The 26,457-nt window shown below is 38.3% G+C and overlaps 1 protein-coding gene, 1 long non-coding RNA gene and 1 other non-coding gene across 4 annotated transcripts; all 3 read left to right on the plus strand.

Moving 5' to 3' along the window:
• Positions 1 to 2,429: 2,429 nt before the first annotated feature.
• On the plus strand, positions 2,430 to 2,513 carry TRNAL-CAA (transfer RNA leucine (anticodon CAA)). Its single transcript has one exon. It is a non-coding gene; the product is annotated as a tRNA-Leu (tRNA).
• A 62-nt stretch (positions 2,514 to 2,575) lies between these two features.
• On the plus strand, positions 2,576 to 9,612 carry LOC141611566 (tRNA-dihydrouridine(47) synthase [NAD(P)(+)]-like). Its single transcript, XM_074430142.1, has 10 exons — positions 2,576 to 3,096; positions 4,733 to 4,849; positions 4,934 to 5,167; positions 5,754 to 6,003; positions 6,106 to 6,347; positions 6,803 to 7,075; positions 7,516 to 7,797; positions 8,216 to 8,336; positions 8,913 to 9,082; positions 9,307 to 9,612. Exons 1-10 carry the CDS (start codon positions 2,677 to 2,679, stop codon positions 9,403 to 9,405), a joined length of 2,208 nt encoding a protein of 735 aa, XP_074286243.1. The 5' UTR covers positions 2,576 to 2,676; the 3' UTR covers positions 9,406 to 9,612.
• Positions 9,613 to 10,638: 1,026 nt separating this feature from the next.
• Positions 10,639 to 20,283, plus strand: LOC141611567 (uncharacterized). 2 transcript variants are annotated; one of them, XR_012528648.1, is made up of 4 exons: positions 10,639 to 10,867; positions 10,964 to 11,806; positions 12,096 to 12,376; positions 20,145 to 20,283. It is a non-coding gene; the product is annotated as an uncharacterized LOC141611567 (long non-coding RNA). The 2 variants fall into 2 exon arrangements; XR_012528649.1 differs by having other exon boundaries at positions 10,647 to 10,867; positions 10,964 to 11,007.
• The last annotated feature ends 6,174 nt before the right edge of the window (positions 20,284 to 26,457 follow it).

The following is a 26,457-nucleotide window of genomic DNA, read 5'->3' on the forward strand; positions in this document are numbered from 1 at the left end:
TTGTATAAGAGTTATGTACAACCGCTTCAAAGTTACCGAGCTATCACACAAAGTTGTTGAGTTATTTTACAAGTTATTGAGCTATTTTACGAAGTTATCGAGCTTAATAATTATTCTGTTAAGCTCAACAACTTTAAATCATAACTCGATAATTTTGTTAATAGAGCTCGACAACTTTATAACAAAGCTCGACAACACTGAATAAGTTGTATATACAACCGGTTGTATAATACATTAACTGTTGTTGGATCAGGGTAGGCAAAGGCCATTTGTGAGGATCATCCGTAAGTTTTGGCAAATTAGAACTACTTTATTATTCTCTTTTATAATGCATTTGGCTTACTCTTCAAGCTAATAAGTTCTCATTTATTGGCTCTATACACACTCTGAACTATGCATCATTTCATTTGAATTCTGAATTATGCATCATTAATTGGAATTCTACATGTCCTGACATGTTACATATTAGCTCCAATTCTTTGAAATTGGCCCACTTTTTAAGAGTTAAAAGGAGTATTTTGCTCAAATGGGGCAATCTCTAAGAATTAGAGGGAGTATTGATTAATTGGACATATCAAGCGAATTCAATCATTTAGGGTTATGGGACATCGTACCAAGATAACAACTGGTGTTTCTAATTTATTAAGTCATGAGACAACAACTTTAATAATGAGTTAATATTTAGATTGAGATTTCTTATGTTTTCTCTTTACAATTTTCTTTCCATTTCTTTTGACTTGAGATATTATTACAATTTCTGAACAAAGTTCATACAATTATTATTATTATTATTATTATTTTGTTTTTACAACAAGAAGTACATACAATTATTGTTTTCACTTAATGGTTGTATAAGTAATTTCTTTCAAAAAAAAATGGTTGTATAAGTAATTAAGTATTGTATAACTAGACACTTCTCTAAAAAAAATGTATAACTACACACATACTTTTAATATATACTCGTAGTAGACTTGAGCACTCAAAGTGCGAAATTCAAACAAGCTATTATAAGGTTGCATCGCTTGATAGTTGATATATAAGCAAAGATATATGACTGCCATTTAGAGGATAAATCATATTGGTAAATTTGTGCATAGTTCTTTTTAGTTATAATCATAAAAAGGTGTCAACGAAGGTTTATGACAACATATTTTGCGCATTGCAACAAATTAACATCTCACAATAATCACAAGTTAGTTACAAAAAACCATGATATTAGAATACCATGATGTGTATATCCACTCCAAAACATCAAATTAACTTCATCAAACTAAAGATGACGCTTTAAAGGTCCAACCTAATTCCAACGTGACTACATTTCACTATGTCAACTCCCAACGAAGTTTTCTCAGAATCACATAGGCATCACTACCGCAATGAGATAGGAAGATAAATTAAGTTAGGATATTCTTTCGTGTATATATATCTTTTAACTTTTTCATTTTCTAAGATGTACTCTTCTTTTTTTGCAAAAAAAAAATATTTGATCGTCAATAACTCTTGGTTACAAGTTCAGAATACGATAAACTTTTTTTACAAATTGAACGCCGTTAAGAGGTCTTCAGTTTGAAAAAGAATTCACCGACGTCTCAGCTCGTAGTCGGGAATTATGGTCGGTCAAAGTTTATTCGATAAAAAATCTTTGACCAATCATAACTACTGACTACGAGTTCAAAAAGCGGTGATTTTTTTTTTCAAATTCAAGGCCTTGACGAGATAATTGGTTTGAAAAAAATTACCGTTTTCTGAACTCGTAATGGAGAATTAATATCGGTCAAAGTTTTTTTTGTGAAAAACGAAGGATACCTTAGAAAACGAAAAATTTTAGGGGTACACGAAAGAATACCCCATTAAGTTAATTAAAAGTGATCCGGAAGAACCCGTGAATTTCACGGGCAACAAAACTAGTTTGAGTTGATAACCCTATTTTGTTTCTCGCCAATTTATATAGGGTGGCCTTAAGGAGCCGAAATGAATCCCTATCCTTCCTCGAAAGTACTACTCCCTCCATTCAACTCCAAACACACCATTTCTCTTTTACACGTTTGTCAATGCACAAATTATAACGTAAATAAATTGAATTTTACATATAAATGAATATAAATATTTTATATTCTTATTGTACTTAAAGACGAATCAAACATGATAACACATGACGATCTTTTCTCTTACACATTGCCTACTATCTTTTCATTAATGAATAGTGTCAAAACATAAAATGGTGTATTTGATTTTGAATAGAGGGAGTATTTACCATCTCTTTTATTTTCTTTTCACCACCACTTAAAATATTACTCCACAACCAATATTTTTAAAAAAATGTGAGAGGATAGTGGATAGCAACAACACATTCTTCATCTAAATACATAACAAAATTCAAAACCAAGAACCATAGATATTATAAAACATCCGTATCAAACCGACAAGAAGTCAGGATGGCCGAGTGGTCTAAGGCGCCAGACTCAAGTTCTGGTCCTCTAACGAGGGCGTGGGTTCAAATCCCACTTCTGACATTTTTTCTTTTTTATTTCTCCAAATTATCTAAAACGCAGCGTTTTGCTAGATTCCCGCGCATCACACAAAACCCTACTTCCAACAAAACCCCTCTCCACTTTCACAACTTCCATTTCCCTCCCCTCACTCTTCACCTCATCCACCGAGTCAACTCGGTTTGCCATGGCCGATTCCGCTTCCGAGTCAAACGTCCTAAACTCGGCTATCGAAACACTTAACGAGCCGCCGCTAACCGAGTCAAGTCAGTCCGCCATGGCAGAGTCCGAGACCGAGGCAAACGTCCTTAACTCGGCTACCGAAACACCTAACGAGCCGCCGCTACCCGAGTCAAATCAGTCTGAATTGGACGAGTCCGCTACCGAGTCAAGCGCGCTCAACTCGGTGTCTACTTTAACGACGGAGGAGCTGGTGGCGAAGTCAATAGCTCCGGTGAAAAAGGAATTCCTACGGCCGCCTCCGATTAGCAGGTCGTCCGCGGCTGAAGTTGACAAGGAGAATGCTAATGGCGACAATCGCCGCGAAAAGAAGAGTATCGTCAAGGATAAGAAGTCTAAGCGCCAGCTCAAGCGAGAACGCCAGAATGTTTGTTCTTTGTTTTCTACTTTAATTTTATTCTCTCCATTTTTAGTTTTCTTGAGCTTTGATTGATTTTGTTTCGTTTGAGTACGTGATATAGTATGAATTGATCGAGCCTAATTTCTCTCTATTTCCTAAAAAGAAATGGAGAGGCAAGTTCCTATGAATGGTCCGAATCGCATTTTGACAACATCTAACGGTTCTAAATTTACGCATAAAAATAAAGGGGAAATGAGAGTGAAGGGGTAATTATTAGTTAAATAGATTGTGAGAGGAAATGGAGAGAAAGGAAATGGAGAGGATCCATTTCCGAATTGATCGTGAGGATTGTTAAGCAACTTTTATGGTGTTTTGTAGAGATTTATGTGAAAAGATAATTCTTTGTAAGGAGAATCGCCGCATTTTGAATTGATTTTTGATTCATTAGAGTATGTGATGTTGCATGAAATGAGCTTCATTTAGCACATCTGGAGGAATGTTTATGCTGTGTCGTAGTAATTCGATTACACAACAACAATAATAACATTACCCCAGTGCCTCAATGGCTCCCACAAATTGCGGGGTAGGGGGGATCGGATGTACGCAGCCTTATCCTTGTGTTAGCAACACAAAGAGGCTGTTTCCGAATGACCCAAGATGAAAATTGCGTCGAGAACTGCATCGAAGGACCACTACTTCACAAGAGAAAGAAGCGCAACCACTTTAGTGAGCCATTTTGCTTTATTCCATCATAATCCAGAACCAAAGAGTAATGAATCTTTGGCTCCATTGGAAATATGGAAAAGTCGTAGTAATTCGATTGAAAAAAACAATTTTATTGTGAGGATAATCCTTGCTTTTTTAGTTGATTTTGTTTCATTTGACATTTGAGTTTGTGATGGAGTATGAAACGAGGGTAAATTGGCACTGAGGACTAGTGAGGAGGAACATTGATGCATTGTTGTAGATTTTTAATTGGAAAATCTGTTCTATTGTAAAGATGAGAGATTGACATTTATGGATGTCTGTCTATGGTTGATGAGGGGTTTGTTTGTAGCAAAAAGAATAGTTTTTTTTGTAGACAAGAATATAAGAATTAAGAAGTGCAAATGGTTTTGTGGAGTAGGTGTTTTTTCTTACAGTTTATTATGCCTAGCATCTAAAAATGTTAAATCTTTGCTTGAAATTGATCTAGATTAGTCTACCATGCAACGATGACAAGAATGTGCAAGGGTTTAGTCTTTTGGTTTGTTGAACTTACCACGTTCGTCAGTGCATGGAATCAGTAGAAGCTGGGTATTAAGTGGAATTAGGGTAAAGTTTTTGTTATGTATAATTCATATATTTACATGGGCTTTGTCTAGATGGTTGAGGAGACGGTCTATATGATGTTAAGGTGACGATGGTCGATGGTAAACATGTGCTGGGGATGCTGTCCTGTAGTTACGGTGTTAAGCTGGTTTCTGACTTGATGCATTAATGTTTCTATGATCATTCTGCATTGTACGGCGGTTATTTAGGAGAATCGAACGGGAAATGCGATAGGCACTGCATTTCTGCCTATGATCATATTCCTAGATTTTATATGTTGGAAGTTGGAACGTTTGTATTTATCTTAACTGCTCTGGAGAATTTATTGCTGATTTTTATACTTTCTTCACAGGAAAGAAAGTCTGCCCTAAACCTTTGTCCAGTGGTTGCCAAGACTGAAGATGTTGGTGCATGTCAATATGGTGACAAGTGTCGTTTTAGCCATGATGTGGAAGCTTATAAATCACAGGTGTCCTGAGTTTTGGTCCTTTGCTTATTTGGCCATGTTCACATACTTCTTTTACTGATGTATCTGATTACCCATTCGGTGCAGAGGCCAGCTGATCTCGAGGGAGAATGCCCATTTGTGACAGCTAAGAAACGCTGCCCTTATGGAATGACTTGCAGATATATTGGTACTCATGTAGCTGTCTCTGATGAGATTTTGGATGATTTGCGGGAGGGCTCTGAAGTGAATGTGTTGAAGAAAGACGTTCAAAAGCTTCTATGGAAGAACAAAATGAAATTCCCAAAGTCGAATACTGCTCTCAAACGGCTTGGGCTTGAGGTATGTATTCCTTGATTCTCTCTTTACAACTTCCAGATGTGTCTAAGAACTACATTTTGGTATGTTTCTGTCACAATTTGTGATTGTCAATGATATACTACTCCATTCAACTCCACTCTACCTATTTGTGTTTTGCACAAATATTAAGAAGGGTGGGGTTGGGTGGAAAATATTGTAATAAGTAATGGGGTATGATGTAAATAAGTGGGGTATGAGTGGAAAAGGGTGGAGTTTGATGTAGAAGTAGTGGGGTATGAGTGGCAAATATTGTAAATAAGTAATGGGGTATGAGGACAAAATGGTCATTTGACATTTCTTTTTAGGAAATAGGTAGAGTGGAGTTGAATGGATGAAAAAGGAAATATGGTAGAGTGGAGTTGAATGGAGGAAGTAGATGTTACATGGAACACAATATAGATTTTACAACAGCATTTAGGTTTTGTGTTAGGTTTTTAGAACCATATAGCCGAAGCAACTTATTAGTCATAACTTCATGGAGTCTTGAATCGTCGGTCATTTGAGCACATTGTTTTCTACTTGTTTTAGTTGTCTCACATATTGTTGCTTGTATTTCTATTCTGAGTAGGGGAAGGGCTTCACACGAGTAACAGATACTGACACTAAGGAAGAGGCTGATCCTGCTGTTTCCAATGGCTCTCATATTTCAGACGAAAATGGTTGTGAAAAGGGTGACACTGTTGGTAAACCCGTCGAGTCTTCTGTGCTTCTAGAAGGGGGATCTCTTGATGGTGTTTCTGGCACAGATGACATCAGACCCTTGAAGAAGGCAAAAGCAGAGGATGAAGAGAAACCTTGTTCCGATGACACAAATAATGGTTATTATTTCCTAGATTAGATATGCGTGTTCCTTTTATTTTGTGTAATTTGCATCTTCAAATGGTTACTGCTTTGCTTTCTTACAATTTTGGGTCTGGCAGGAGATGCCGTAATGAAGGATTCCTTTGATGATAAGCCATGTAGTGCAAGTGAGAATACTTCAATGGAAACGGACGCTAGCTTGAAATTGCAGCCGCGTGAGAGAAAACTGATAGACTTCAGAGGGAAGATGTATCTTGCACCCCTGACTACTGTTGGCAATCTTCCTTTTCGTAGAGTTTGCAAGGTTTTAGGAGCTGATGTCACATGTGGTGAAATGGCTATGTGCACCAATCTTCTTCAGGTCAGTGTTTTCTGCTTGTGGTATTTCCGTTAAATTATGATGACAGATTTTAGGAAAGCTATTTGTACAGGATCATCTGGTCATCGCTACTTAGTTTGTGGTAATCCTTGAGAAATTGTGGTGGATTCTACGGGTTTGTTTGGGTACACTAGTAGGACTGTAGGAGAGTAGTGTGATTGAGGGGAGGGAAAGGGAGGGGAGTGGAATAGAGGAAGAATGCAGCAATTGCGCTTTCCTTCTAAATCTTTTCAGTGTTGAAAGGATTTTAATCGACTTTTAACTTTTTAAGCTGGAAAACAGTCCCTCCGTGTCCTTCCAAACCCAACTTACTATCTGGAATCTTTCTAGACTTTTTTTCATCACCTCTCTTCTCCAAATTGCTTCACATAAACAGAAGGCAAGAACAAAGTACTGGTTTCTTGCTAATCCTGTTCTTGAGTTTTTTCTATGTAAAGGGACAAGCTTCAGAATGGGCATTGCTGAGACGACATAAATCGGAGGATCTGTTTGGCGTACAAATTTGTGGTGCTTATCCTGATACTGTAGCGCGTGCTGTTGAGCTTATTGACCAAGAATGCTCAGTTGACTTCATTGATATTAATATGGGGTGCCCGATTGACCTTGTCGTGAACAAAGGGGCTGGATCAGCTCTTCTTACTAAGCCTATGCGTATGAAAAATGTTATACAAGCAGCTTGTGCTTCTGCAGAGAAGCCTATAACTGTCAAGGTACTCTCTATCTTTAATCGCTTTTGTGTTCTTGCATGCTGTTGTGAGCTACTGTAATTTTGGTACTAAATAGCTAACATCGTGCGTGACAGTGATTCCTGTATTATATGGTCTCAGATGTGAGACCAATCGAAATCCTTATGTAGTGCTCATAATTATATGGTTTACTGATTGGTGTCACATGTATGGCCATCTCGGAGGATAAGTTTTGGTGCTTTGAGATAGGTCTCTTGTTGTACCACCCCTTGTCTTGCTGTATTACGTGAACAGAATCCGTTTGCTTTATGTTTTTCTCTGACATGGCATTCACCTCGCTAGCTCTTGTATTATCAATAGTTGTGATCTTCGTTTGTCTCTTTCAATTTTTCGTGCTAGTAGGTTCTGTGACTTTTTCAGGGCTGCCCCGTACTAACCTGGTATTTCCATAAACCATTATTCAGGTGAGAACTGGCTACATTGAAGGTAGAAATCGTGTTGACTCGTTAATATCTGACATATATGACTGGGGAGCTTCTGCTCTAACAATACATGGTAGGTCCCGCCAGCAACGATATAGCAAACTTGCGGATTGGGAGTATGTATACAAATGTGTACAGAAAGCTCCCAGCTCATTACCAGTACTGGGAAATGGAGATGTCTTTTCCTATCTAGACTGGAACAATCACTTGTCTGACTGCCCGGAGCTTTCTTCATGCATGATAGCTCGAGGAGCCTTGATAAAGGTGGTTGATTTTTCCGTTTTTGATGTTCCGTGGAACTGATGTATGAATATAGACAAGGAAGCAACAAATTTATTGTTTGCTGTTAAACTTTTTTTTTTACAACCACTTTCTTATAGTTTTTACCTGGTTCATTCCGGATCCTTAACTCTATTCCGGTTTTTAAAAATCGCTTTAATCTTTTCTCTCGATTTAAATTCTAACTTTTTATAAAAGAAAGACGGAATTCGATTTTAAAACCTCTAAGTTCACCTTGACTTTCCATTACTTTTTCGTTCTCCCTTTTTGTTTTTCATCTTCCCTTTTTTATTCGCATTTTGAGGCGTGCGTTCACCCATGGACGGTTCGAAAGGATGATTCATGTCAGCCGACCCCAAATCATTTTGGGATTAAGGCTCTGATGTTGTTGTTGTATTTGCAGCCTTGGCTATTCACTGAAATCAAGGAACAAAGGCATTGGGACATTAGTTCTGGTGAACGACTGGAAATACTGAAAGACTATGTACGTTTTGGCCTTGAGCACTGGGGTTCCGATACCAAAGGTTGGTGCAAGCTGACTGTATTTATCAGGATTTTGTCTACGCATAAATGTTACTCCGTAAATGTAGTTACATTGTTTGCAACTTGCAAGTGATATAGCAGATATTTTTGGTGTATGCTTTGAGGGAGGTGATCTAGTTCAATTGTCCATACTGAGAACTGGTGGGAGTGTCAGAACAGGACACAAATTATGAACCATGTTCTTATCCCTATTTCATCCATTGGCTATACACTCCAAATAACCAGAGAACTGAAAGTCATATCGACGGTCTATCCACTCTAACTCTTCATATAACTTTACGTAACCATGTGCGACACTCGGGATATGGATATTACGCTTGGACACTTAGATTTAGGCGAAAACAATTTTTTCACAAGTAGACAAGTCCAACGCGTAGATAGACATCCGTGTCAGATGCTTCAAACAGGGTCTGTGTAGCGTAGGTTATAACTACAGATGGTGGCCTTTCAGTTAGGACCAATGATAACTCGTCAGTTTGCTGCAAATTGGTCACGTGTTTAACCTACTGACTAGTGATGTCTGATAAACAGATTTTAATGAATAATTGTGAATGCAGGAGTGGAGACAACAAGGCACTTTTTATTGGAATGGCTTAGCTATATGTTCAGATACGTACCTGTTGGCCTACTGGAGGTTGTTCCACAAAGATTGAACTGGCGTCCGCCTTCATACTTTGGTCGAGATGACCTGGAAACTATGATGGCCTCTGAATCTGCAGCTGACTGGGTAAGTAACTTAACAAATTGTCAAAAAATATGGTCTCAATGTAGTGTTTTTAATGAGAGGGCTCCATTTAGGTACTGAATATACTTGTTAATATATTGAATCGTATCCTTATTGATGTACCTGTCACATTTTTACATGTGATATGGTGTTTCAGAAGATTAATGGTAGTAACATTTTGCTATTTCTTGCTCAATTTTGAGTATTTTTCTCGTTTTTATTTGCAGATTCGGATATCTGAGATGTTGCTTGGAAAGGTTCCTGATGGATTCAATTTTGCACCGAAGCATAAATCGAATGCTTATGATAGTGCAGAGAATGGTTGATATAACTGGTGTGCCAGATTGCCAGGTGACTTAAAACCTTACAAGCTATACATATTGCTTCCGAGTCCTGCTAATCAGTACGTTCGAGGCTTGAAGCTATAATTATATCTGTTGTATGCGTTTTATTATTTCAATGAGCGAATAAACTTCTTAATTATGGAGTACATGTGAGATATATTGGCTTTGGTTCATCACTTCTGGCTCAAACAGTCTCCTCTTTTTTTTCTTCTTTCTGAAATTTTCCTTGCCGGAGATATATTGGTGGTGATTCAGGTTTGGGCTAGCAGTCTAGCATTATTTAATTTTGATGCAATAATTTAGCTTTTCAAATCATAGCTTGCTTTGGTGCAATATATTAAGTCGTTATGAGGCAAGAAACATTTAGGTGAAATACTGTTGTTACTGACAATCGCCAGTTCGCGCCACCTTGTGTAGACAAGCCTTGATCTCTCGCAATTGCATAGTTGATCCATTCCTCGACAATCAATTTGTCAAAACCAAAATAATACCCTAGATTTCAACTTTGCTACGATCCTTGACAATTTTAAAGGCTTTGTTTGGCAATTTGTAGAAGCAAAATTTTAGAGCGAACACATGTATTAGCAAAATGTTTGATTTGTTTTATTCTTCAAATGAATATATTGGTCTTTAAGGAAAGGCCTATTGAAACTTGATGAACTTGATCCTTAGAAATTCAACCTGGCAACGGGTTAATCGAATCGAATTCGTGTTGGGTTAACCAAACAACCCAAAACCAAAATCTAGTAATTAATTAAAAGGCCCATAACATGGTTGACTCTTTTAAAAAAAAAAAAAATATCGGATAATTCATGTGGTACGTCTGAGGTTTGCCACTTTACATTAAATATTCAAATTTTTTATCCGGAAAACTTAAAGAGGCCCTAACTCGTCTTTACGAACTTAGAAAGTGAATATTGTTTTTATCAAATTGATTATCTTTCCAAGGATTATGATTTGAAAAAAAAAAGTTTGACGAGTTTGGAACTAATGACGAAGAGATCTGATCACTCAAAGTTTGTTCGGTCGAAAAAACTTAAACGCACGATAACTCCTAGCAACTGGATCCAAATGCGATTTTTTTTTTCAAATTGTAGTTCACGGAAAGATGAGGAGCAATTTGGGAAAACAATTCGTCACTTATGAACTCGTAAACACGAGTTATGACATCTTTAGATTTTTTCGATTTTTTGAATAAAAAATTTGGGTATTTTGTACAAAGTGACTGCCGCGTGAATATGGTTGACTCTTCTCCAAGCAACTAACCAAATTCTGCCTTAGATTTCTTTGAACAACAAACAATAGAAGTTTAAGTTGAACCCATCACCCACCAAGTTCATCATCTAAATCCCTTTCTCTCAAATCAATCGTATTAATCAGATTCAAAAAATGACAGTCGCACTACTTCCGCAATTCTACAGCGGCACCAGCACGCTCGCCCATGGTTATTTCACTTTTTTCTTCTTTTTTTTGGTTTGGGGCCTTTTTGATTGAATTATTTGGTGAAGTATTAATTTTGGGGATTTTGAAATGTTGATAGGTTGCACGTTTGTCAACTTTCTCAGCTAAAGTACTTGCTAGAAGGTGGGAATTTCGATTGTAACCTTTGTATACCGTTTAGTTCTGGATTGTGGATTGTTTGCTCTCATTCTCTGGATTTGCACCACGTTTCATATGTGGGAAGAATTTTCAAAAATGGTGCAATCCCAATTAATGAGAGGGACAGTAGAGTAGTGTGAACTATTCGTAGGTTCTTTGCTCAGAACAACAAGGTTATGCTTCTTACTGAACATGTTGAAGAGATGCAATATAACCAAGTTATGACTTACGACCACATGTTGAATTTGTTAGAATATAAAACCGATCATGGGACTCCAACCATCAGCTTAAGCTTAAGCTTTTGGTTGGGATGATTTCTTGACATGGTATCGGTCATGGGTTCGAATCTCACCCCTTATATTCTAAAGTGAAATATTAGCGCCAGGTATACCTGGGGAGGTCTGCAGTTGCATCCACACTTCAAGCCCAAAAGGCATTCATGTGAGGGGGCGTTTTAGAGTATAAAACCGATCATGGGACTCCAACCATCAGCTTAAGCTTGGTTTTGGTTGAGATGGTTTCTTGACAATAAGTAGGCTAAAATTAGGATACACTCTGAAAATATAACTAGCAAATATAGTGAATGGACTATAGTTTAGTACTTTATTCAAGAACACGGAAATAATTCTATTCAAGGAGAATCTCTCTTTTGTGTTTTGGTTCTTTGATTTGTGGTGGCATCAATTGGAACTGTTAACTTTTGATTCGGGTATGAGTGCTCTACGGTGTGCCATGTCTCGTGTGTGGTGAATTATACCAGTGAGATCTAATTGGATGGTAACTGGTAAGTGTTCTATATTATTTCTGGTCTATACAATCATTATTAGGCACGCTTTATTGATCTTATCATAGAAGATGAGGACGCTGTTCTACATGGACTGTCAGATCTTTTCTTTATTGGGCTCTCCAACAAGGAAACCCAAACCCCCGAGTTCTTCTACTGCTGGGGGTTTTGTCAAATAAGGACTTGGGGTACTTCTTATTTAAGAAAAAGTAGTCTCGCTGTAAAATTTTGTATTCATGTATAGCACACAATGCAAACAGCTAAAACTGAAGATTTGTTGGTTTCTCAGATGAAAGCAAAGTCTGCGCAGAAAGCTGAAGCCAAGGCGCACCACTAAGAGAGATGAAGCCTGATGAATAATGCATTGAAGTTGGGTTTGTCTGATTTTTTCATTTAAGCCAGAAGGGTTTCATATACCCGGATACTGATTGTCTGATAGCTGTTTTTGTTTACTCTTGCCACTTTTTTTGAAGAGAGTATTTTTCGACATTGGAATACGATATAACAAAGCATAACAACTCAATTGTCTATCCTTCTTGTTTTGAGAACTAGTACAACCCCTCCAAAGAGGTTTTTGCCTTATCTTCGTTTATGCTCCAACTCAACCGTCTGAAAAGGCGGATTTTTGGAATGAGTTGGAAAATTTTGTCCTAAATCTTGAGTTGCCTTTTTTATTACTAGGAGATCTCAACGAGATTAAAAGTCCTAGTGAAAAAGAAGGTGGTGTAAAAGTTACCAATGTGCGTTGTGTGAGACTAAACAAGTTCCTAAATAATACAAATTGTGTAGACCTCCCCTTTTCTGGTAATTTTTTTACTTGGAGAAAAAAGAAAAATGGCTCTAATAATGTTTTTGAAATTCTAGATAGAGCCTTAGTGTGACGATCCGCACACTTGAACCCTTAGATTTATTTATGCTTATGTAATTTCATTTCCCTTGTACATTTGTAGTAAATAATTTCTTAGTCTAGCATAGTTTAGAATAGCTTTTCTTTTCATAAATAGGTATATCGCTATTCTACACTAAACTTGTAATTTCAATGTTTCCTGCTACCAGGATGTAACTATCATATTTCCCTCTTTAGGGAGTACTAGTGAATGAAAATCTACTTCCTACCTTGTGCCTTCGTATTGCTTGTTGTTGCTTTGTTGTGAACGACTCTTAGCCTTCACTTTACTAACAAGCCGTGTTTGTCGGATCGACACTAGGATCCCGACTCACACCCCCGAGACCGATTACGAGTGCCTAGTGCCTGACAAACACTAGAGCCTAACGCTCTCGTTGCATCCTGTAGAGTGTTGCCGAGACCCGAGTAACGTGCTAGTGAGCGATCCATCACTAGTTCAAAGATCCTTGTCGCTTGCATCTTGCCTTGAGAGACGGGCAGGTGCGCGCCACGATCCCAAAAAATACTGGGACCGTGACATTTGGTATCAGAGCCCGATCTTCGGACGGGTTTCTGCACGCCGCATTTGTTCATCGAGATCGAGAAAATGGGCGAAACAATCGAGGACCGAGTGGATGCCTTAGAGGATACAATCAACGTCAAGCTTCCTAAACTCGAGAGCATCGTTATGCGGATGGCTGCGAGCCTCGAGGAGTTGCAAAATACGGTTTATGAACTCGAGACGAAGGTGGACGGGATGAACACCCGCATCCAAGCGATCAGTGCTGCGATCCCTGATGATCGGGTGGAAGAGATCAATCATCTGCACCGAAAGGTCGAGATGTTAGAGAACACTTGTGCCACGCTCGTGAAAGCGGTGGCCAATGACGGGAAATCTGTGGGGAGCCATAAGGTGAAGGCACCTCCACCTCGTGCCTACGATGGGGCGAGGGATTCGAAAGCGGTCGATAACTTTATCTTCGATATGGAGCAATACTTCCGAGTAAGTGGGCTCGACGAAGACGCGGAAGTTGTCACGGCAAGCATGTATCTAGTCGACGATGCCAAGATGTGGTGGAGGGCTAGGTACAAGGAAATCGATGCGGGCACGATTACGGTGACATCGTGGGACGACTTCAAGAGGATCTTGAAGGATCACTTCTACCCCGAGAACACGGAGTTTGTTGCTCGGAAGAAGTTGAAGGAAATCAAGCACACCAAATCAATCCGAGAATATGTGAGGGAATTCTCTGCATGCATGCTCGAGATTACCGAAATGTCCGAGACGGATAGGACATTCGAATTCATTGACGGGTTGAAGAGGTGGGCACAATAGGAGGTCATGAGGCAGAATCCCAAAACTCTGTCTTCGGCCATATCGGCCGCGGAGCGCCTGCTCGACTTTCATGGGGAACGAGAGGCACCAAGAGTTGTGACACCAACGGGGAATACTGGTGTGTCACAAAGTGGGTACAATGGACAAAGGCCACAAAACAGCGCCATTTCAGTTGGGAACAGTCGGTTCCGCTCACAAGGAAGTCAAGCCCAATCGGCGAGCACTACAAACTCGCCCTCAAGCTCGTCTTCGAAGGCGGGAAACTCTACTGCTTCCACAACGAAGAGACCGTTCGCGTGTTTTGTGTGCAAGGGTCCTCACAAGATGGTCGATTGTCCGAACAAAGCGGATTTCAATGCCATGTTCAAGAAGATGCCGAAAGGGGCTCAAGAACGTCTTGATGGGGCGTTGGCCGACTATCACCAAGAGTGTAACGAAGACTCGAGTGATGGGGAAGACCAACCACGGATGGGCTCACTTCAAAGGATCAGCGCGATGGGGAAGTACGAAGATTCCTCCGCCAAGAAATCCAACGGGCTCATGTACGTGGACTTGATGGTGAATGGGAAGTAGGCACGAGCCTTGATCGACTCGGGCGCCTCCCACAACTTTGTTACGAAAGGGGAAGCTGATCGGTTAGGGCTAGTTCTGCAGGATGCTAACAGCTGCCTAAAGCCGGTCAATGGGAAAGTGAGACGCGTCCAAGGAGTGGCTAAGAAGGTCGCGGTCCAAGTGGGTGAGTGGGCAGGGGAGCTCGACTTCACCACTGTTCCGCTGGATGACTTCAAGTTAGTACTCGGGATGCAGTTCTTTCAGAAAGCATTGGTGGTATTGAAACCGAGTGACGGATCGATGCTACTAATGGGGTCTATCGTAGTGAAGACGGTGAGACGATTTAAGGCAAGGGGCGAGATCGAATTTCGGCTATGAGGGTGATACCGACGCCGAAACAAGAGATGCGACCTTGGAGAATGCCTAAAGGTTCGGTGGAGCCGAGGGCGAACAAGACCCAGGCTAACTACGATGCTAAGTGGCCTGGGGGACGAAAGAGAGTCTACCCCCTCACCGAGGAGTAGACAATGAGGGCCGAGATGCCCAAAGAAGTGGGCCTCGTACCATCAGGGGGCCGCGTCGATGTGCTGAATCGACGTCCTAGTTTGCGGGTCAGTCGACCCAAGAGATAAGGCCTCGTACCATCAGGGGGCCGCGCCGAAATGCCGATTCGGTCCCGGAGATCTCACATTCCCTTGAATGCGAGTCTTTGAAGTGACGAGAGACAAGATGAAGGTCCGTTGGGGCCAGTACTTGAAGAAATCCCGAGAGAGGTCTTTTCAAGCAGCGGCAAAGTGGACTTTCCCGAGAGACAAGGAGCACGTGGTAGACTTGGAGAACATGATGTTCGGCAGCTTCTATGTCAAGGACCTCCAGCCTATCCTTGAAGGGACGAAGATGCCACTCATTGTTTGGGACGAAGCGCAGATTCAAGCCGAGTTGTACAAGACCATCCCCAACACTGCATGGACAGTCAGAGCTCACCGAGGATGTCTCACTGAAGCACCATTCAAGAATTTTGTGTTGCCGAGGGCGGCAACAGATTAGGTGGGGGAGAGTGTGACGATCCGCACACTTGAACCCTTAGATTTATTTACGCTTATGTAATTTCATTTCCCTTGTACATTTGTAGTAAATAATTTCTTAGTCTAGCATAGTTTAGAATAGCTTTTCTTTCCATAAATAGATATATCGCTATTCTACACTAAACTTGTAATTTCAATGTTTCCTGCTACCAGGATGTAACTATCATATTTCCCTCTTTAGGGAGTACTAGTGAATGAAAATATACTTCCTACCTTGTGCCTTCGTATTGCTTGTTGTTGCTTTGTTGTGAACGACTCTTAGCCTTCACTTTACTAACAAGCCGTGTTTGTGGGATCGACACTAGGATCCCGACTCACACCCCCGAGACCGATTACGAGTGCCTAGAGCCTGACAAACACTAGAGCCTAACGCTCTCGTTGCATCCTGTCGAGTGTTGCCGAGACCCGAGTAACGTGCTAGTGAGCGATCCATCACTAGTTCAAAGATCCTTGTCGCTTGCATCTTGCCTTGAGACGGGCAAGGGTGCGCGCCACGATCCGGCAAAAGTACCGGACCGTGACACTTAGCCTCTCCAAATTGGATTAGTAGTTATCCAAACTTACAATTTGTGCACCATGCTTTCACTAGCTCCGACCATTGTCCTATCTCTGTGAAATTTCATGAGCAGGCTCATAAAAAATCGCCTCCATTTCGGTTTGAACTCATGTGGACCCTTCAAAATGACTTCACTAAGATGGTTAAAAGTAGTTGGCAGTACCAATTTCGTGGATCTTATATGTTCTGTATCTCTCAAAAATGCAAGTTACTAAAGCAATAGGCTAAGAAATGGAATCAATCTACCTTTGGAAATATTTTTAGACAACTTTCAATTGCTGAAAAAAAGTTAGAGAATATTCAAAACCAACTTGGTTCATCCCATGTTACGGTTTTAGAAGTTGCGCAGTTGAAATGACTGAAAAAACGAGATGTCCTACATGACTATAAACGCATTTATTCGCAACAGAAAACTCGTATAGATAAAGCTAAGTTTAGAGATAATAATACCAAGTATTTCCAAAACCACGCCACTATTAGACGTAGTAGGAATGGAATTAAGCAATTCATAAATAGGAACGGTGCTTGTATTACTGACCGAGAGCTCATTAAACAAGAAATATCTGACGAATTTAAAATTAGGTTCACAAAAAATCAACTTTGTCTTTTCGACAAAAATGAGGACTTTAAGTCGATTAGTGGATTAATTACAGACGAAGATAACAAATTTCTTACAAGTAATGTTAGTATGGAAGAGGTTAAACAAACTGTATTTAATTTAGCCGCAAATAAATGTACAGGTCCTGATGATTTCCCTATAGAGTTCTTTCAAAAATATTGGGATATTGTAGGAAATTCTGTAACTAAAGCAATTCTAGCTTTTTTTCATTCGGGTAAATTATTAAAAGAAATAAATCATTCTTTCATAGCATTAATTCCTAAAATTGATAATCCCCAAACAGCAAACCATTTCCGCCCTATTAGTCTTTGCTCAACAATCTATAAAATTATTTCGAAAATTATGGCCACTCGTCTTCGGAGTGTTGCATAAGATTATCCACCCTTTTCAAGGTGCTTTTACACCTAATCGTTTTATTCAATATAATATCCTTCTTGCCCACGAAATTTTCAACTCTTTTAAGCGTAAAAAAGGTAAAGGTGGCTGGATTGCTATTAAACTTGATATGGAGAAAACATATGACCGACTAGAATGAAACTTTATTGAGGAAACTTTTAGACAAATGGATTTCAATGATATTTGGATTTCATGGATCATGGAATGTATAAAAACTGTCTCGTTCTCGATGTTAGTAAATGGAACACCAGGTGACATTTTTACACCCACTCGAGGCATTAGTCAGGGAGACCCACTCTCGCCGTATATATTCATTATGTGCGCCGAGATTCTAGCAAGATCTCTACAAAAAAATAGTGATCTTAGTTCTAGTGATATTGATATTAGAATTGGATCTGGGGTGGAGAAAATCCCTTTTCTCACATTTGCGGATGATACTATCATTTTCGCTAAAGCCTCTAATCAGAGTTGTAGAACCATTAAGTCTATTTTAGATAAATTCTGCACGATATCAGGACAATTTATCAATTTTGACAAATCCACCTTTCAATGCACTAGAAATATTGACCGGCCTCTTCGAGAATCCTTTAGAGGTATTCTCCGTATGAACGAGGAAACTCACCTAGGCAAGTACTTAGGATGTCCTATCATTGATAGTAGAGTTACTAAAAATACTTTCGACAGTATTATTCATTCTTCTCATAATCAATTATCAAAATGGAAAGCGAATTCTTTATCACAAGCAGGTAGACTAGTTCTAATCAATGCAAATTTAGCCTCAAAAGGAACATTTTAAATGCAAAGCTTCCTTCTTTCCTCGTCAATCTATAAAAGATTGGATAAGATTAATAGAGATTTTCTCTAGAACAAGAATCCTTCTCAACGATCCCCTAATTTGATTGGTTGCCAAAAAGTTTGTTTACAGAAATCTTTGGGTGGAATAGGAATAAAAACGTCTGAAGCAGCTAACAAAGCTCTCCAAATGAAATTCTTATGGAAAATTCTTATGGATAAGGAAAATATATGGGTCAAAGTGATAACTAAAAAATACCTGAGAAATTGTTCACTTTTTGACCATAAGCCAAAACTCAGTATCCTCTTGGAAATGGCGTAAGCTTATGAGTCTTCGAGATCTCTTTAGAAAAGGACTAAGATGGCAGGTAGGTAATGGTAGCAACATTAAGTTTTGGTCTGATAATTGACTTTTTTCACACCCACTTACAAGCAGTATGGTTGATGATGATAGTAACCGTGATCCTAATCTTTTGGTTAAAGATTTCATAACCTTAAACAAACAATGTGATGTTTGTAAATTATCCATTTTAGTGAATAATGATATTGTTAATCAGATTACTAACATTCCACTGTCACATAATGATATTCCAGATACCCTCATTTGGGGGCTGTCCGTAGATGAAAATTTCTCTACCAAGACAACAACCTGGTTAGCGCAAGGTTTGTTCGATCAAGCTCTTGACAAATGTGAATTTTAATGGATTTGGAAATTGAATATTCCTCCAAAATTGAAATTTTTTCTTTGGAAAGCCTGTGTTGACGGCCTTCCAACGAAAAGTAGACTTCTTAAGAGTCATATTTATGTCCCACCTCATTGTGTTCTGTGCAACAATCCTATTGAAAACAAAGATCATTTCTTTTATGAATGTCCTTTGATTGGGTCTGTCATCCAAGACCTGAACATTATTAGGTTCAACGAGTTTTTGTCAAAATATGATAATATTACAAGTCAAAGTTTTCTAACGAAACTTAATTATCTCAAAGATTTAATTCCAAAAGATGATTTCATTAAGATTATTTTTATTTGGTGGAATGCATGGTTTCATAGAAATGATATTATCTTTAATAATGTTAATTTAAGTATCAGCAAACTTATTACTTTATGTAATAATAGCACTAAGGCCTAGAATGTGACTAGATTTAAGGATCTCAACAATCCCGAGATAGAAGAGCCAACTAGAAACAACTCTAGTAAGGAAGAAATTTGGTGGGAAAAACCTAGAAACGGTTTCCTAAAGCTAAATTTTGACGGATCGAGAATAGAAGGTAATAAAGCTGCTTTAGGATATTCTATAAGAGATCACAATGGTAAAGTCATTTTGTTGGGAGAAAAAAAATGCGGATCCAACAGTATCCTTGTTGCGGAAGCTCTCGCTTTAAAAGAAGGTTTTTTAGCAGCTAAATACTTAGGAATCTCAAAATTAATTGTGGAGGGTGATAATTTATGTGTTATTAACTCGATTCGAGGTACTTGTCAAATTCCTTGGGAAATTTCTAGTATTATAAAGGATGTGAAATTAAACCTTCATTTTTTCGATGTGATAATTAAACATTGTTTTCGTGAAGCCAACAAGGTTGCTGACTTCATGGCTTCTATTGTACATTCATGTCCAACTCTTTCGAGATGGTTTGATAGCCAGTGGCTTCAACTTACCTCCCTCATTCGAAAGGATAAGATAGGTTGGTCCTATCCAAGAGGATCAACCTAGTTTTCTTACCTAATAAAAAAAGGGTGATTTCATAACAATAATCCATCCTATTGGTGGTCTGCAATAATCACTCCATCCTATCAATAATCCCAATTAAATCCAACCTAAGCACCATGCATTCTAATAACGATCCAACTTGTATTTTTTTAAGTTTTTATTGGATTATTTGATAGTTTTTGGACAACCTAGATGATATATGTGATGTTTATGTGTAATATTTTCAAGTGATGAATCAAGTACTTGATTTATTTGATACATATAAACATAAAAAATATCACCGTTCGTTATTAGAAGGTATGGTGCTTAGGTTGGATTTAATTGAGATTATTGATAGGATGGAGTGATTATTGCATACCACCAATAGGATGGATTATTGTTATGAAATAACCCTAAAAAAAAAAGAGGTAAAATAGCAAAATAACCAGATGCTGATGGAAATGTTGGATGTCTTTATTAAACAAAATTTCAATTTTGTCTTACAAAGGAAATCTCAGCTCTTTGGTCGGTTACCTCTCTAAATGGAATAAATTCCAGATTAGTAAATCTATATGTGAATGCTTTTTCTCTACGATTACTCGCATCTTTCAACAATGTTTTATATATTCTTTTGGATGGTGTTTTCTAAGAGACAATGGGTCAGTTATTTTAAATTACCCCTTCTTTTTGTCCATCCTTATGACTCGTCTCCTCCCATCTCCACTCTAGTCAACCATCTTGACCACCCAGCCACACCGCCCTAAACCTTCAAAACCCTCTAGTCCTCCACCCTAGCACCTGAAGTCTGAATCAGTTGGGCTCTCACCAACCATCAAACTTATCTCCTTTCCCTTAATAGATCAAACTAACTCGACTATTATGACCTGACTTGAAATTACCTAACTCATTCCTGTTTTGCACCCAAACAGAAGTCCCGATTTTGATCATAATCTAAACTGACTCGAACGAATTCAATTCGACCTGAATGCTTGCAAATCCAAAATGAACCAAACCTGAATTGACTTGCATGGCCGTATGCACCTAACTCGATTGACCTGAATGTGTATAATAACTAAATTTCATGCTTAAATTAGGCCGGATGATTCGTTTTTTTTTCTACATGATAATGCTGATTCGATTGAATATACCTTAATAAGATCATAGATGATTACTGTCTGGCGTCTGGACAAGTCTTAAATGAAGGCAAGTCAAGAATCTTATTTAGTCCAGGCACGAAGTTGATAAAGACTCAAAGATGCCTACAAACTTTCAAAATCAAAAACAATAAAGGGATTGGGAAATACCTGGGATTATCTACGGACTTCCAATCTTCAAAGAAGGAGGTATTTCGTGATCTTGTGGAAAATGTTAAAAAGCGCATTTCCTCATGGAATGGGGTTTTTCTATCGCCGGTTAGAAGGCTAACCTTAATCTCCTCCGTCTTATCAAACCTTTCTAATTACTTTCTATCGGTGTTTAAAATACCGGTAAGTGTGGCAAAAAAGAGTAATTTTCTTTTGTCGCAATTTTGGTGGGCGGGTTGCAGATTGGTGTCAATTGGTGTTCCATAAATTTCCTTAGTTTACCGAAGAGTGAAGGTGGACTTGGTATTCGTAATATTGAGTGTCTGAATCGCTTTATTGGCCAAGCATGCTTGGAAGCTGACCTCGAGGAAGGACTCCTTTTTCTGCTCGGTTTTTAGGAAAAAATTATTTGGGAAACATGTATTTTCACAAGACGCGGTCGCTGTAAAACATGGGCATCTATTGTGGGGATCCGAGTGAGGAGCATTATGCTTGGGTTAAATATTATTCAAGAAAATATTGGATGAAAACCAGGTCTTGCATCAGAATTGAGCGTCTGAAATACTCCTTGGGTTTGTGGCAAGTCTCCGGAACCTAAGGAACATATTTTGGGGAATAATTTTGGGTTTCTGATGCATCTGAAAATTAAGGACCTGAGGTTGGACAATGGAGGATGTAATGAGGATCTAGTGAAATTTCTGTTCTGGGATTATTATGTGAGGAAAATATTGGCTATGCCATGTTATGTCTCACAAGAAGGGGACGAGGTTTATTGGCGACATACAAGTGACGGTACTTACACGGTCAAAAGTAGATATGGTGTTATCTTTGGACGGTTTATTGCCGAAAAGGGGTCGCATAAGGATAAAACAAGATTAAATGAGTCTAGGCGATTGTTTGTAGAGTGAAGTTATGGAAGCTATCGGGCCCTCAAATGTGGAAGGTATTTATTTGGAAGCTTATCACTGATACTTTACCAGTGGGGAGTGGGTTTGCCAGAAGGAGCATTTTGGTAGACTATAACTGTTTCGAATGAGGGTAATTTGGAAAGTCCGAAACACCTATTTAGGATTGTTCTGTGACTAGAAGGATTTTGGCGTGGTCCGCTTTGGGCATTAATACTAATCAAGATGGTAATATCAGTATGGGTGATTGGGTTATTAATTGGATAAAATACATCGAGACACTTGAGGAGGCTGAAAATAGGGTGTTACAATTTATTTTAACGTTGTGGTGTATATGGTTGTTAAGGAATCATATACCCTTTAAGGGTGGGACTTTTAGCCCACAATGGTTTCTTAACATGTGGACACATACTATGGATATGGCATAAAAGGTGTCGAATGCTAAGAAGAGTATGTTGGGTGGTGCGCATTTGGAGAGCTGGGGATTGGAAGATGGAAGTAATGCGTGGCTTTGGGAAGGTCATCCGTATTCGTGATTGGGGGCACGGGCCATTGTCATGCCACAAGAGTTAAAGTGGATGCAGGATGGCTTAGGACTTATGATGCTTCTTTTGGTTGGGTTGTGTATGATAACAATGGTGAAAAGATCTTTGAAGGAGGGGTAAGAGGTAGGGCGGAAACGGCTCTCCAAGCTGAAGCGCTTGGGGTTCATCACGTCTTGGAATGGGCAAAGGAGCATAATGTTCATCTTGATATCGCAACAGATTGTCTGAAGCTGTCAACTTACAGGGAGTGAGACGGTGCCCCACATAGTGAAAGGAATTATGGACGACATTAAGTTATTTTTACCCGCTTTTCATTGTTTATGTTTTAGTTTTGTACCTAGGGATCTAAATAGGGTAGCTCATGGGCTTGCTAAACGAGGCTTGAGAATGTAAGCTCTTTCTTTACAGCTGCAAAAAAAAAAAAAAGATTACGCGTAAGTTAGGTGATTAGTTTCCAATACGAACATGGTTTTACATCCAAATTATCGGATAAGCATCATTTCTAAAAAGTTTGAAGTTGAATCTTGCACTCCAATTTACGAGTCGGAATATTGGTTTTACATTAGTTAATTCTTGACAAAATCAATGAATGTGCTAAGTGCCAAAACAGGTCATTCAGAAAGAATACATTGAATTTGTTTATCAAAAAAATCTAAACACCAGACATGTCAACTAATCAAAGGCTTAGAAAAGGGGACAATATGACATTCATTAAATAAAATTGACAATGAATAACAAGAGAAAATGAGACATTATCCTCTTTCAGTAGGAGATTCATATACTTATGTAGGGAGTTTAAACACTTGGGATTTTTATTTTTATTTTTTGTAACAACTGTCTTTGTCACAATTGTTCCTTGTCATCAAGACAAAATAATTTATATATTTATTTATTTTATAATTTATTTGTGGTTGAACGTGAAAAATGGAAAATTTAATTACTGTAAAAGATTGAAGAGAGCTAGGGGCCAGCTAATCACAAGCCACAACCAATTTGTGCAATCTTTCTTGGTCCTCCACAATGATTAATGTTACTCTTAAAATGCCAAAATTTAAAGCTATACTTTTTATACGGTATTTGGGACGTTTACAAATTCCGTATACCGAAAATAATATAGGGTCGGATCACATGATGTTGATTTGAGATACATTAACTTTAAAATGGGTTAATCGGAGAAGTCTAGGTACTAATTGTTTTCAAACGCAGTTCAGAAGTGTACGTGACAACTTATTCTTTGTCGTTTTTAGACCCGTTTCCAGAGTCTTAAGTTACGTTACTTTGGCTCGACTATAAGTATCGGACACAGCACGGTGTCAGATAAGGCTGTCATTTGCAACGTTGTCAATTTTTTTGGTATAAAATGAAGTGTTGAAGTGTCATGTCGTGTCGAACACGTGACACATGATCAAAGTAAAGTGTCAGAGTAACATAGGTCTTATGCCAGTAAAGCCAACTAAATTTGGTCATGAATGTGAAGTTCATACTGTTCAATATTCAATCCGTCTCATTGTCATTGTAGACGAGAATTTGTGTTCAATATTACATAGTAACAGTCTTGCAGTCACTTTTATCAGCTTCACTTCTTAACTTGTATTTTCGTAGATGTCAGATGGCTTAGCTGATAAAATCATTTAGTAGTCAGTACGTCACGAGGTAATGCTGAAACCCTGAACCTGTTAGAAACACGGAGACGCTGAAATTCGAACAAGTTAATAATGTGCAGGAAAAGCCATTTTAGATGAATCAGCATTACAGGCTTTACCAGCTTTATATCAGCTGTTCAGGTTAAAAATGCTTATGCTTCACCCCCTGGTTGTGGAAATCGCAACGAAACGGAAACATATTGTATTGAGGAAGGTAGTGTAAAGAAAACACAAAGGGTAAAATATTGTTAATACACCTGTTTATGGATATGACTTATCAGTTTCAGTAACAATCCCTTGATCACTGGAGTTGTCTCCTTCCTCACAGATCACTGATATGAACTAGAAGTGGTACCTGCAAAGTAAATGGTACCATCTTTAGAAATTAATATGCTAAGCCAATCCCGTCCACGAAATATACGAAAAATCTATTCATAATGGAAGAATGGCACCATACAAATACAATTATGCATCCTACAGTCTTAGGCCAGAAATCAACAGGAATTCAAGATAAAAACAAATAGTTGAAATTAGATAACAATAAGAAATTAATAAGACTGAAATTTCATTATCATTGCCCCCCAAAGATGAAAGCCACAATTCAGTTCAAACACATGATGAGTTATACTAGGGATAGCGATACTACCTTTTTGCGTCTTATCATCGTCCCTCTTCAGTTCTCTCATAAGACTCATATTATAGAGCCTCAAACTCTGCAACGTCTGGATCGAACCCCCCCTAATGAAGCGAGATTTAATTTTAAACGTTCAAAGTCGAGAACTGTAAATCGTTATATGTTCGAGTGAATAGATTGAACAACCTCTTGGTTGAGGATATAAACTTAATATTTCAAGTATAAATCCATACAGGAGGCACAAGAACTAAAATACGGGCGCAAATTTTCATTGTAGACAGGGCAAAATGTTGAAATGTGACCATTTTAACATCAAAATGTTACAATTTTTAAAATTATTCTGGTAACTTTTTATCAAAAAAAATGATTACATTTATTATAAATAGGTCACATGTAGTCCATCTCCTTCTATCAGAAATACAATTCATCTCAACTTACACAAATTATAAACCAAGACTGTTTTCTCCTCCCAGTTCAAAATTCATTTGGTATTATTAATTAATAAATGTTTTTATACGTATGGCATAATACTAATGTTGGGTTATTCTCTCTTTAATTGAGGGAATTTACACAACAATTAAATCTAAGATGTTTCATATGAGATGAAACTCATCTATTGAATGTGTGAGTTAGATGCATTGTTTTCTTCAATGCTCAAAACGCCATCATCGAATGAATGTGTGAAACATTCATTTAAGCTTTTAAGGAAGTAGTAACTCTCTCCTCATGATCACCTATATATACGTGAGATTAGATAGTTCATTTCATCAATCACAAAAACCCAAAACATATATTATTAATCCATAATAATTAGTATTATTATTGTGAGAGTTTTGTGAGAGAAGAAACCACTATTAATAGTGAGAGATATCCACCTTATTAAGGTGACGACTTGTAATCCTACTACAAATATTATAGTGGAAGAATTGGACTACTCGTCCCGCGGTTGTTTACCTATTTGGGTTTTTCCGCGTAACCAAAAATTCTATTGTGTCTTTGTCAATTTAATTTACTCACTTTATTTATTTTTCCCGTAATTACACAAAGAGGGAAATACGAGTTTTTCCCAACAGTGGTATCAGAGCCACGTTAGTGGGCTCATTATATTTTCTTGTGTAATATTATGGAGAATACCATCGCTCATTATGATGGTGATATGTTTAAACTCACGGCTGATAATTATTCCTATTGGAAACCGATGATGGAAGATCATTTATATTGTAAAGATTTGTATGAGCCTATCATTAGTGAAGACAAGCCGGAAGGAAAATCAGACAAGGATTGGGATCTCCTTAATCGGAAAGCGGTCGCTATGATACGTAAATATATCGACCGGAGTTTATTTGAGCATGTGGCTACTTTCACTAATGCCCATGAATTATGGTCAAAACTTGAATCAATGATTCAAAAGAAAACTCCTAGAAATAAAGCTCTTCTAGTAAGACGATTGGTGAAGTTAGATTATAAAGATGGTCAAGGCATGATTGAACACTTGAACAATTTCAAGGGTCTTGTAAACCAGTTAACCAAGGTGGATATGAAGATTGATGATGAGCTACAAGCACTATTGCTTTTAAGCTCTCTTCCTGAGAGTTGGGACACTTTAGTTGTTACACTCGCAACTCATCCCTCAAGGAAATCTCACCATGGATGTCGTTTCGATGCGATCTTCTAAATGAAGAAGCAAGGAGAAAGGAGCGTGGTATTTCA

The sequence above is a fragment of the Silene latifolia genome, chromosome 11 (assembly GCF_048544455.1).
Source record: "Silene latifolia isolate original U9 population chromosome 11, ASM4854445v1, whole genome shotgun sequence".
Lineage (NCBI taxonomy): Eukaryota > Viridiplantae > Streptophyta > Magnoliopsida > Caryophyllales > Caryophyllaceae > Silene > Silene latifolia.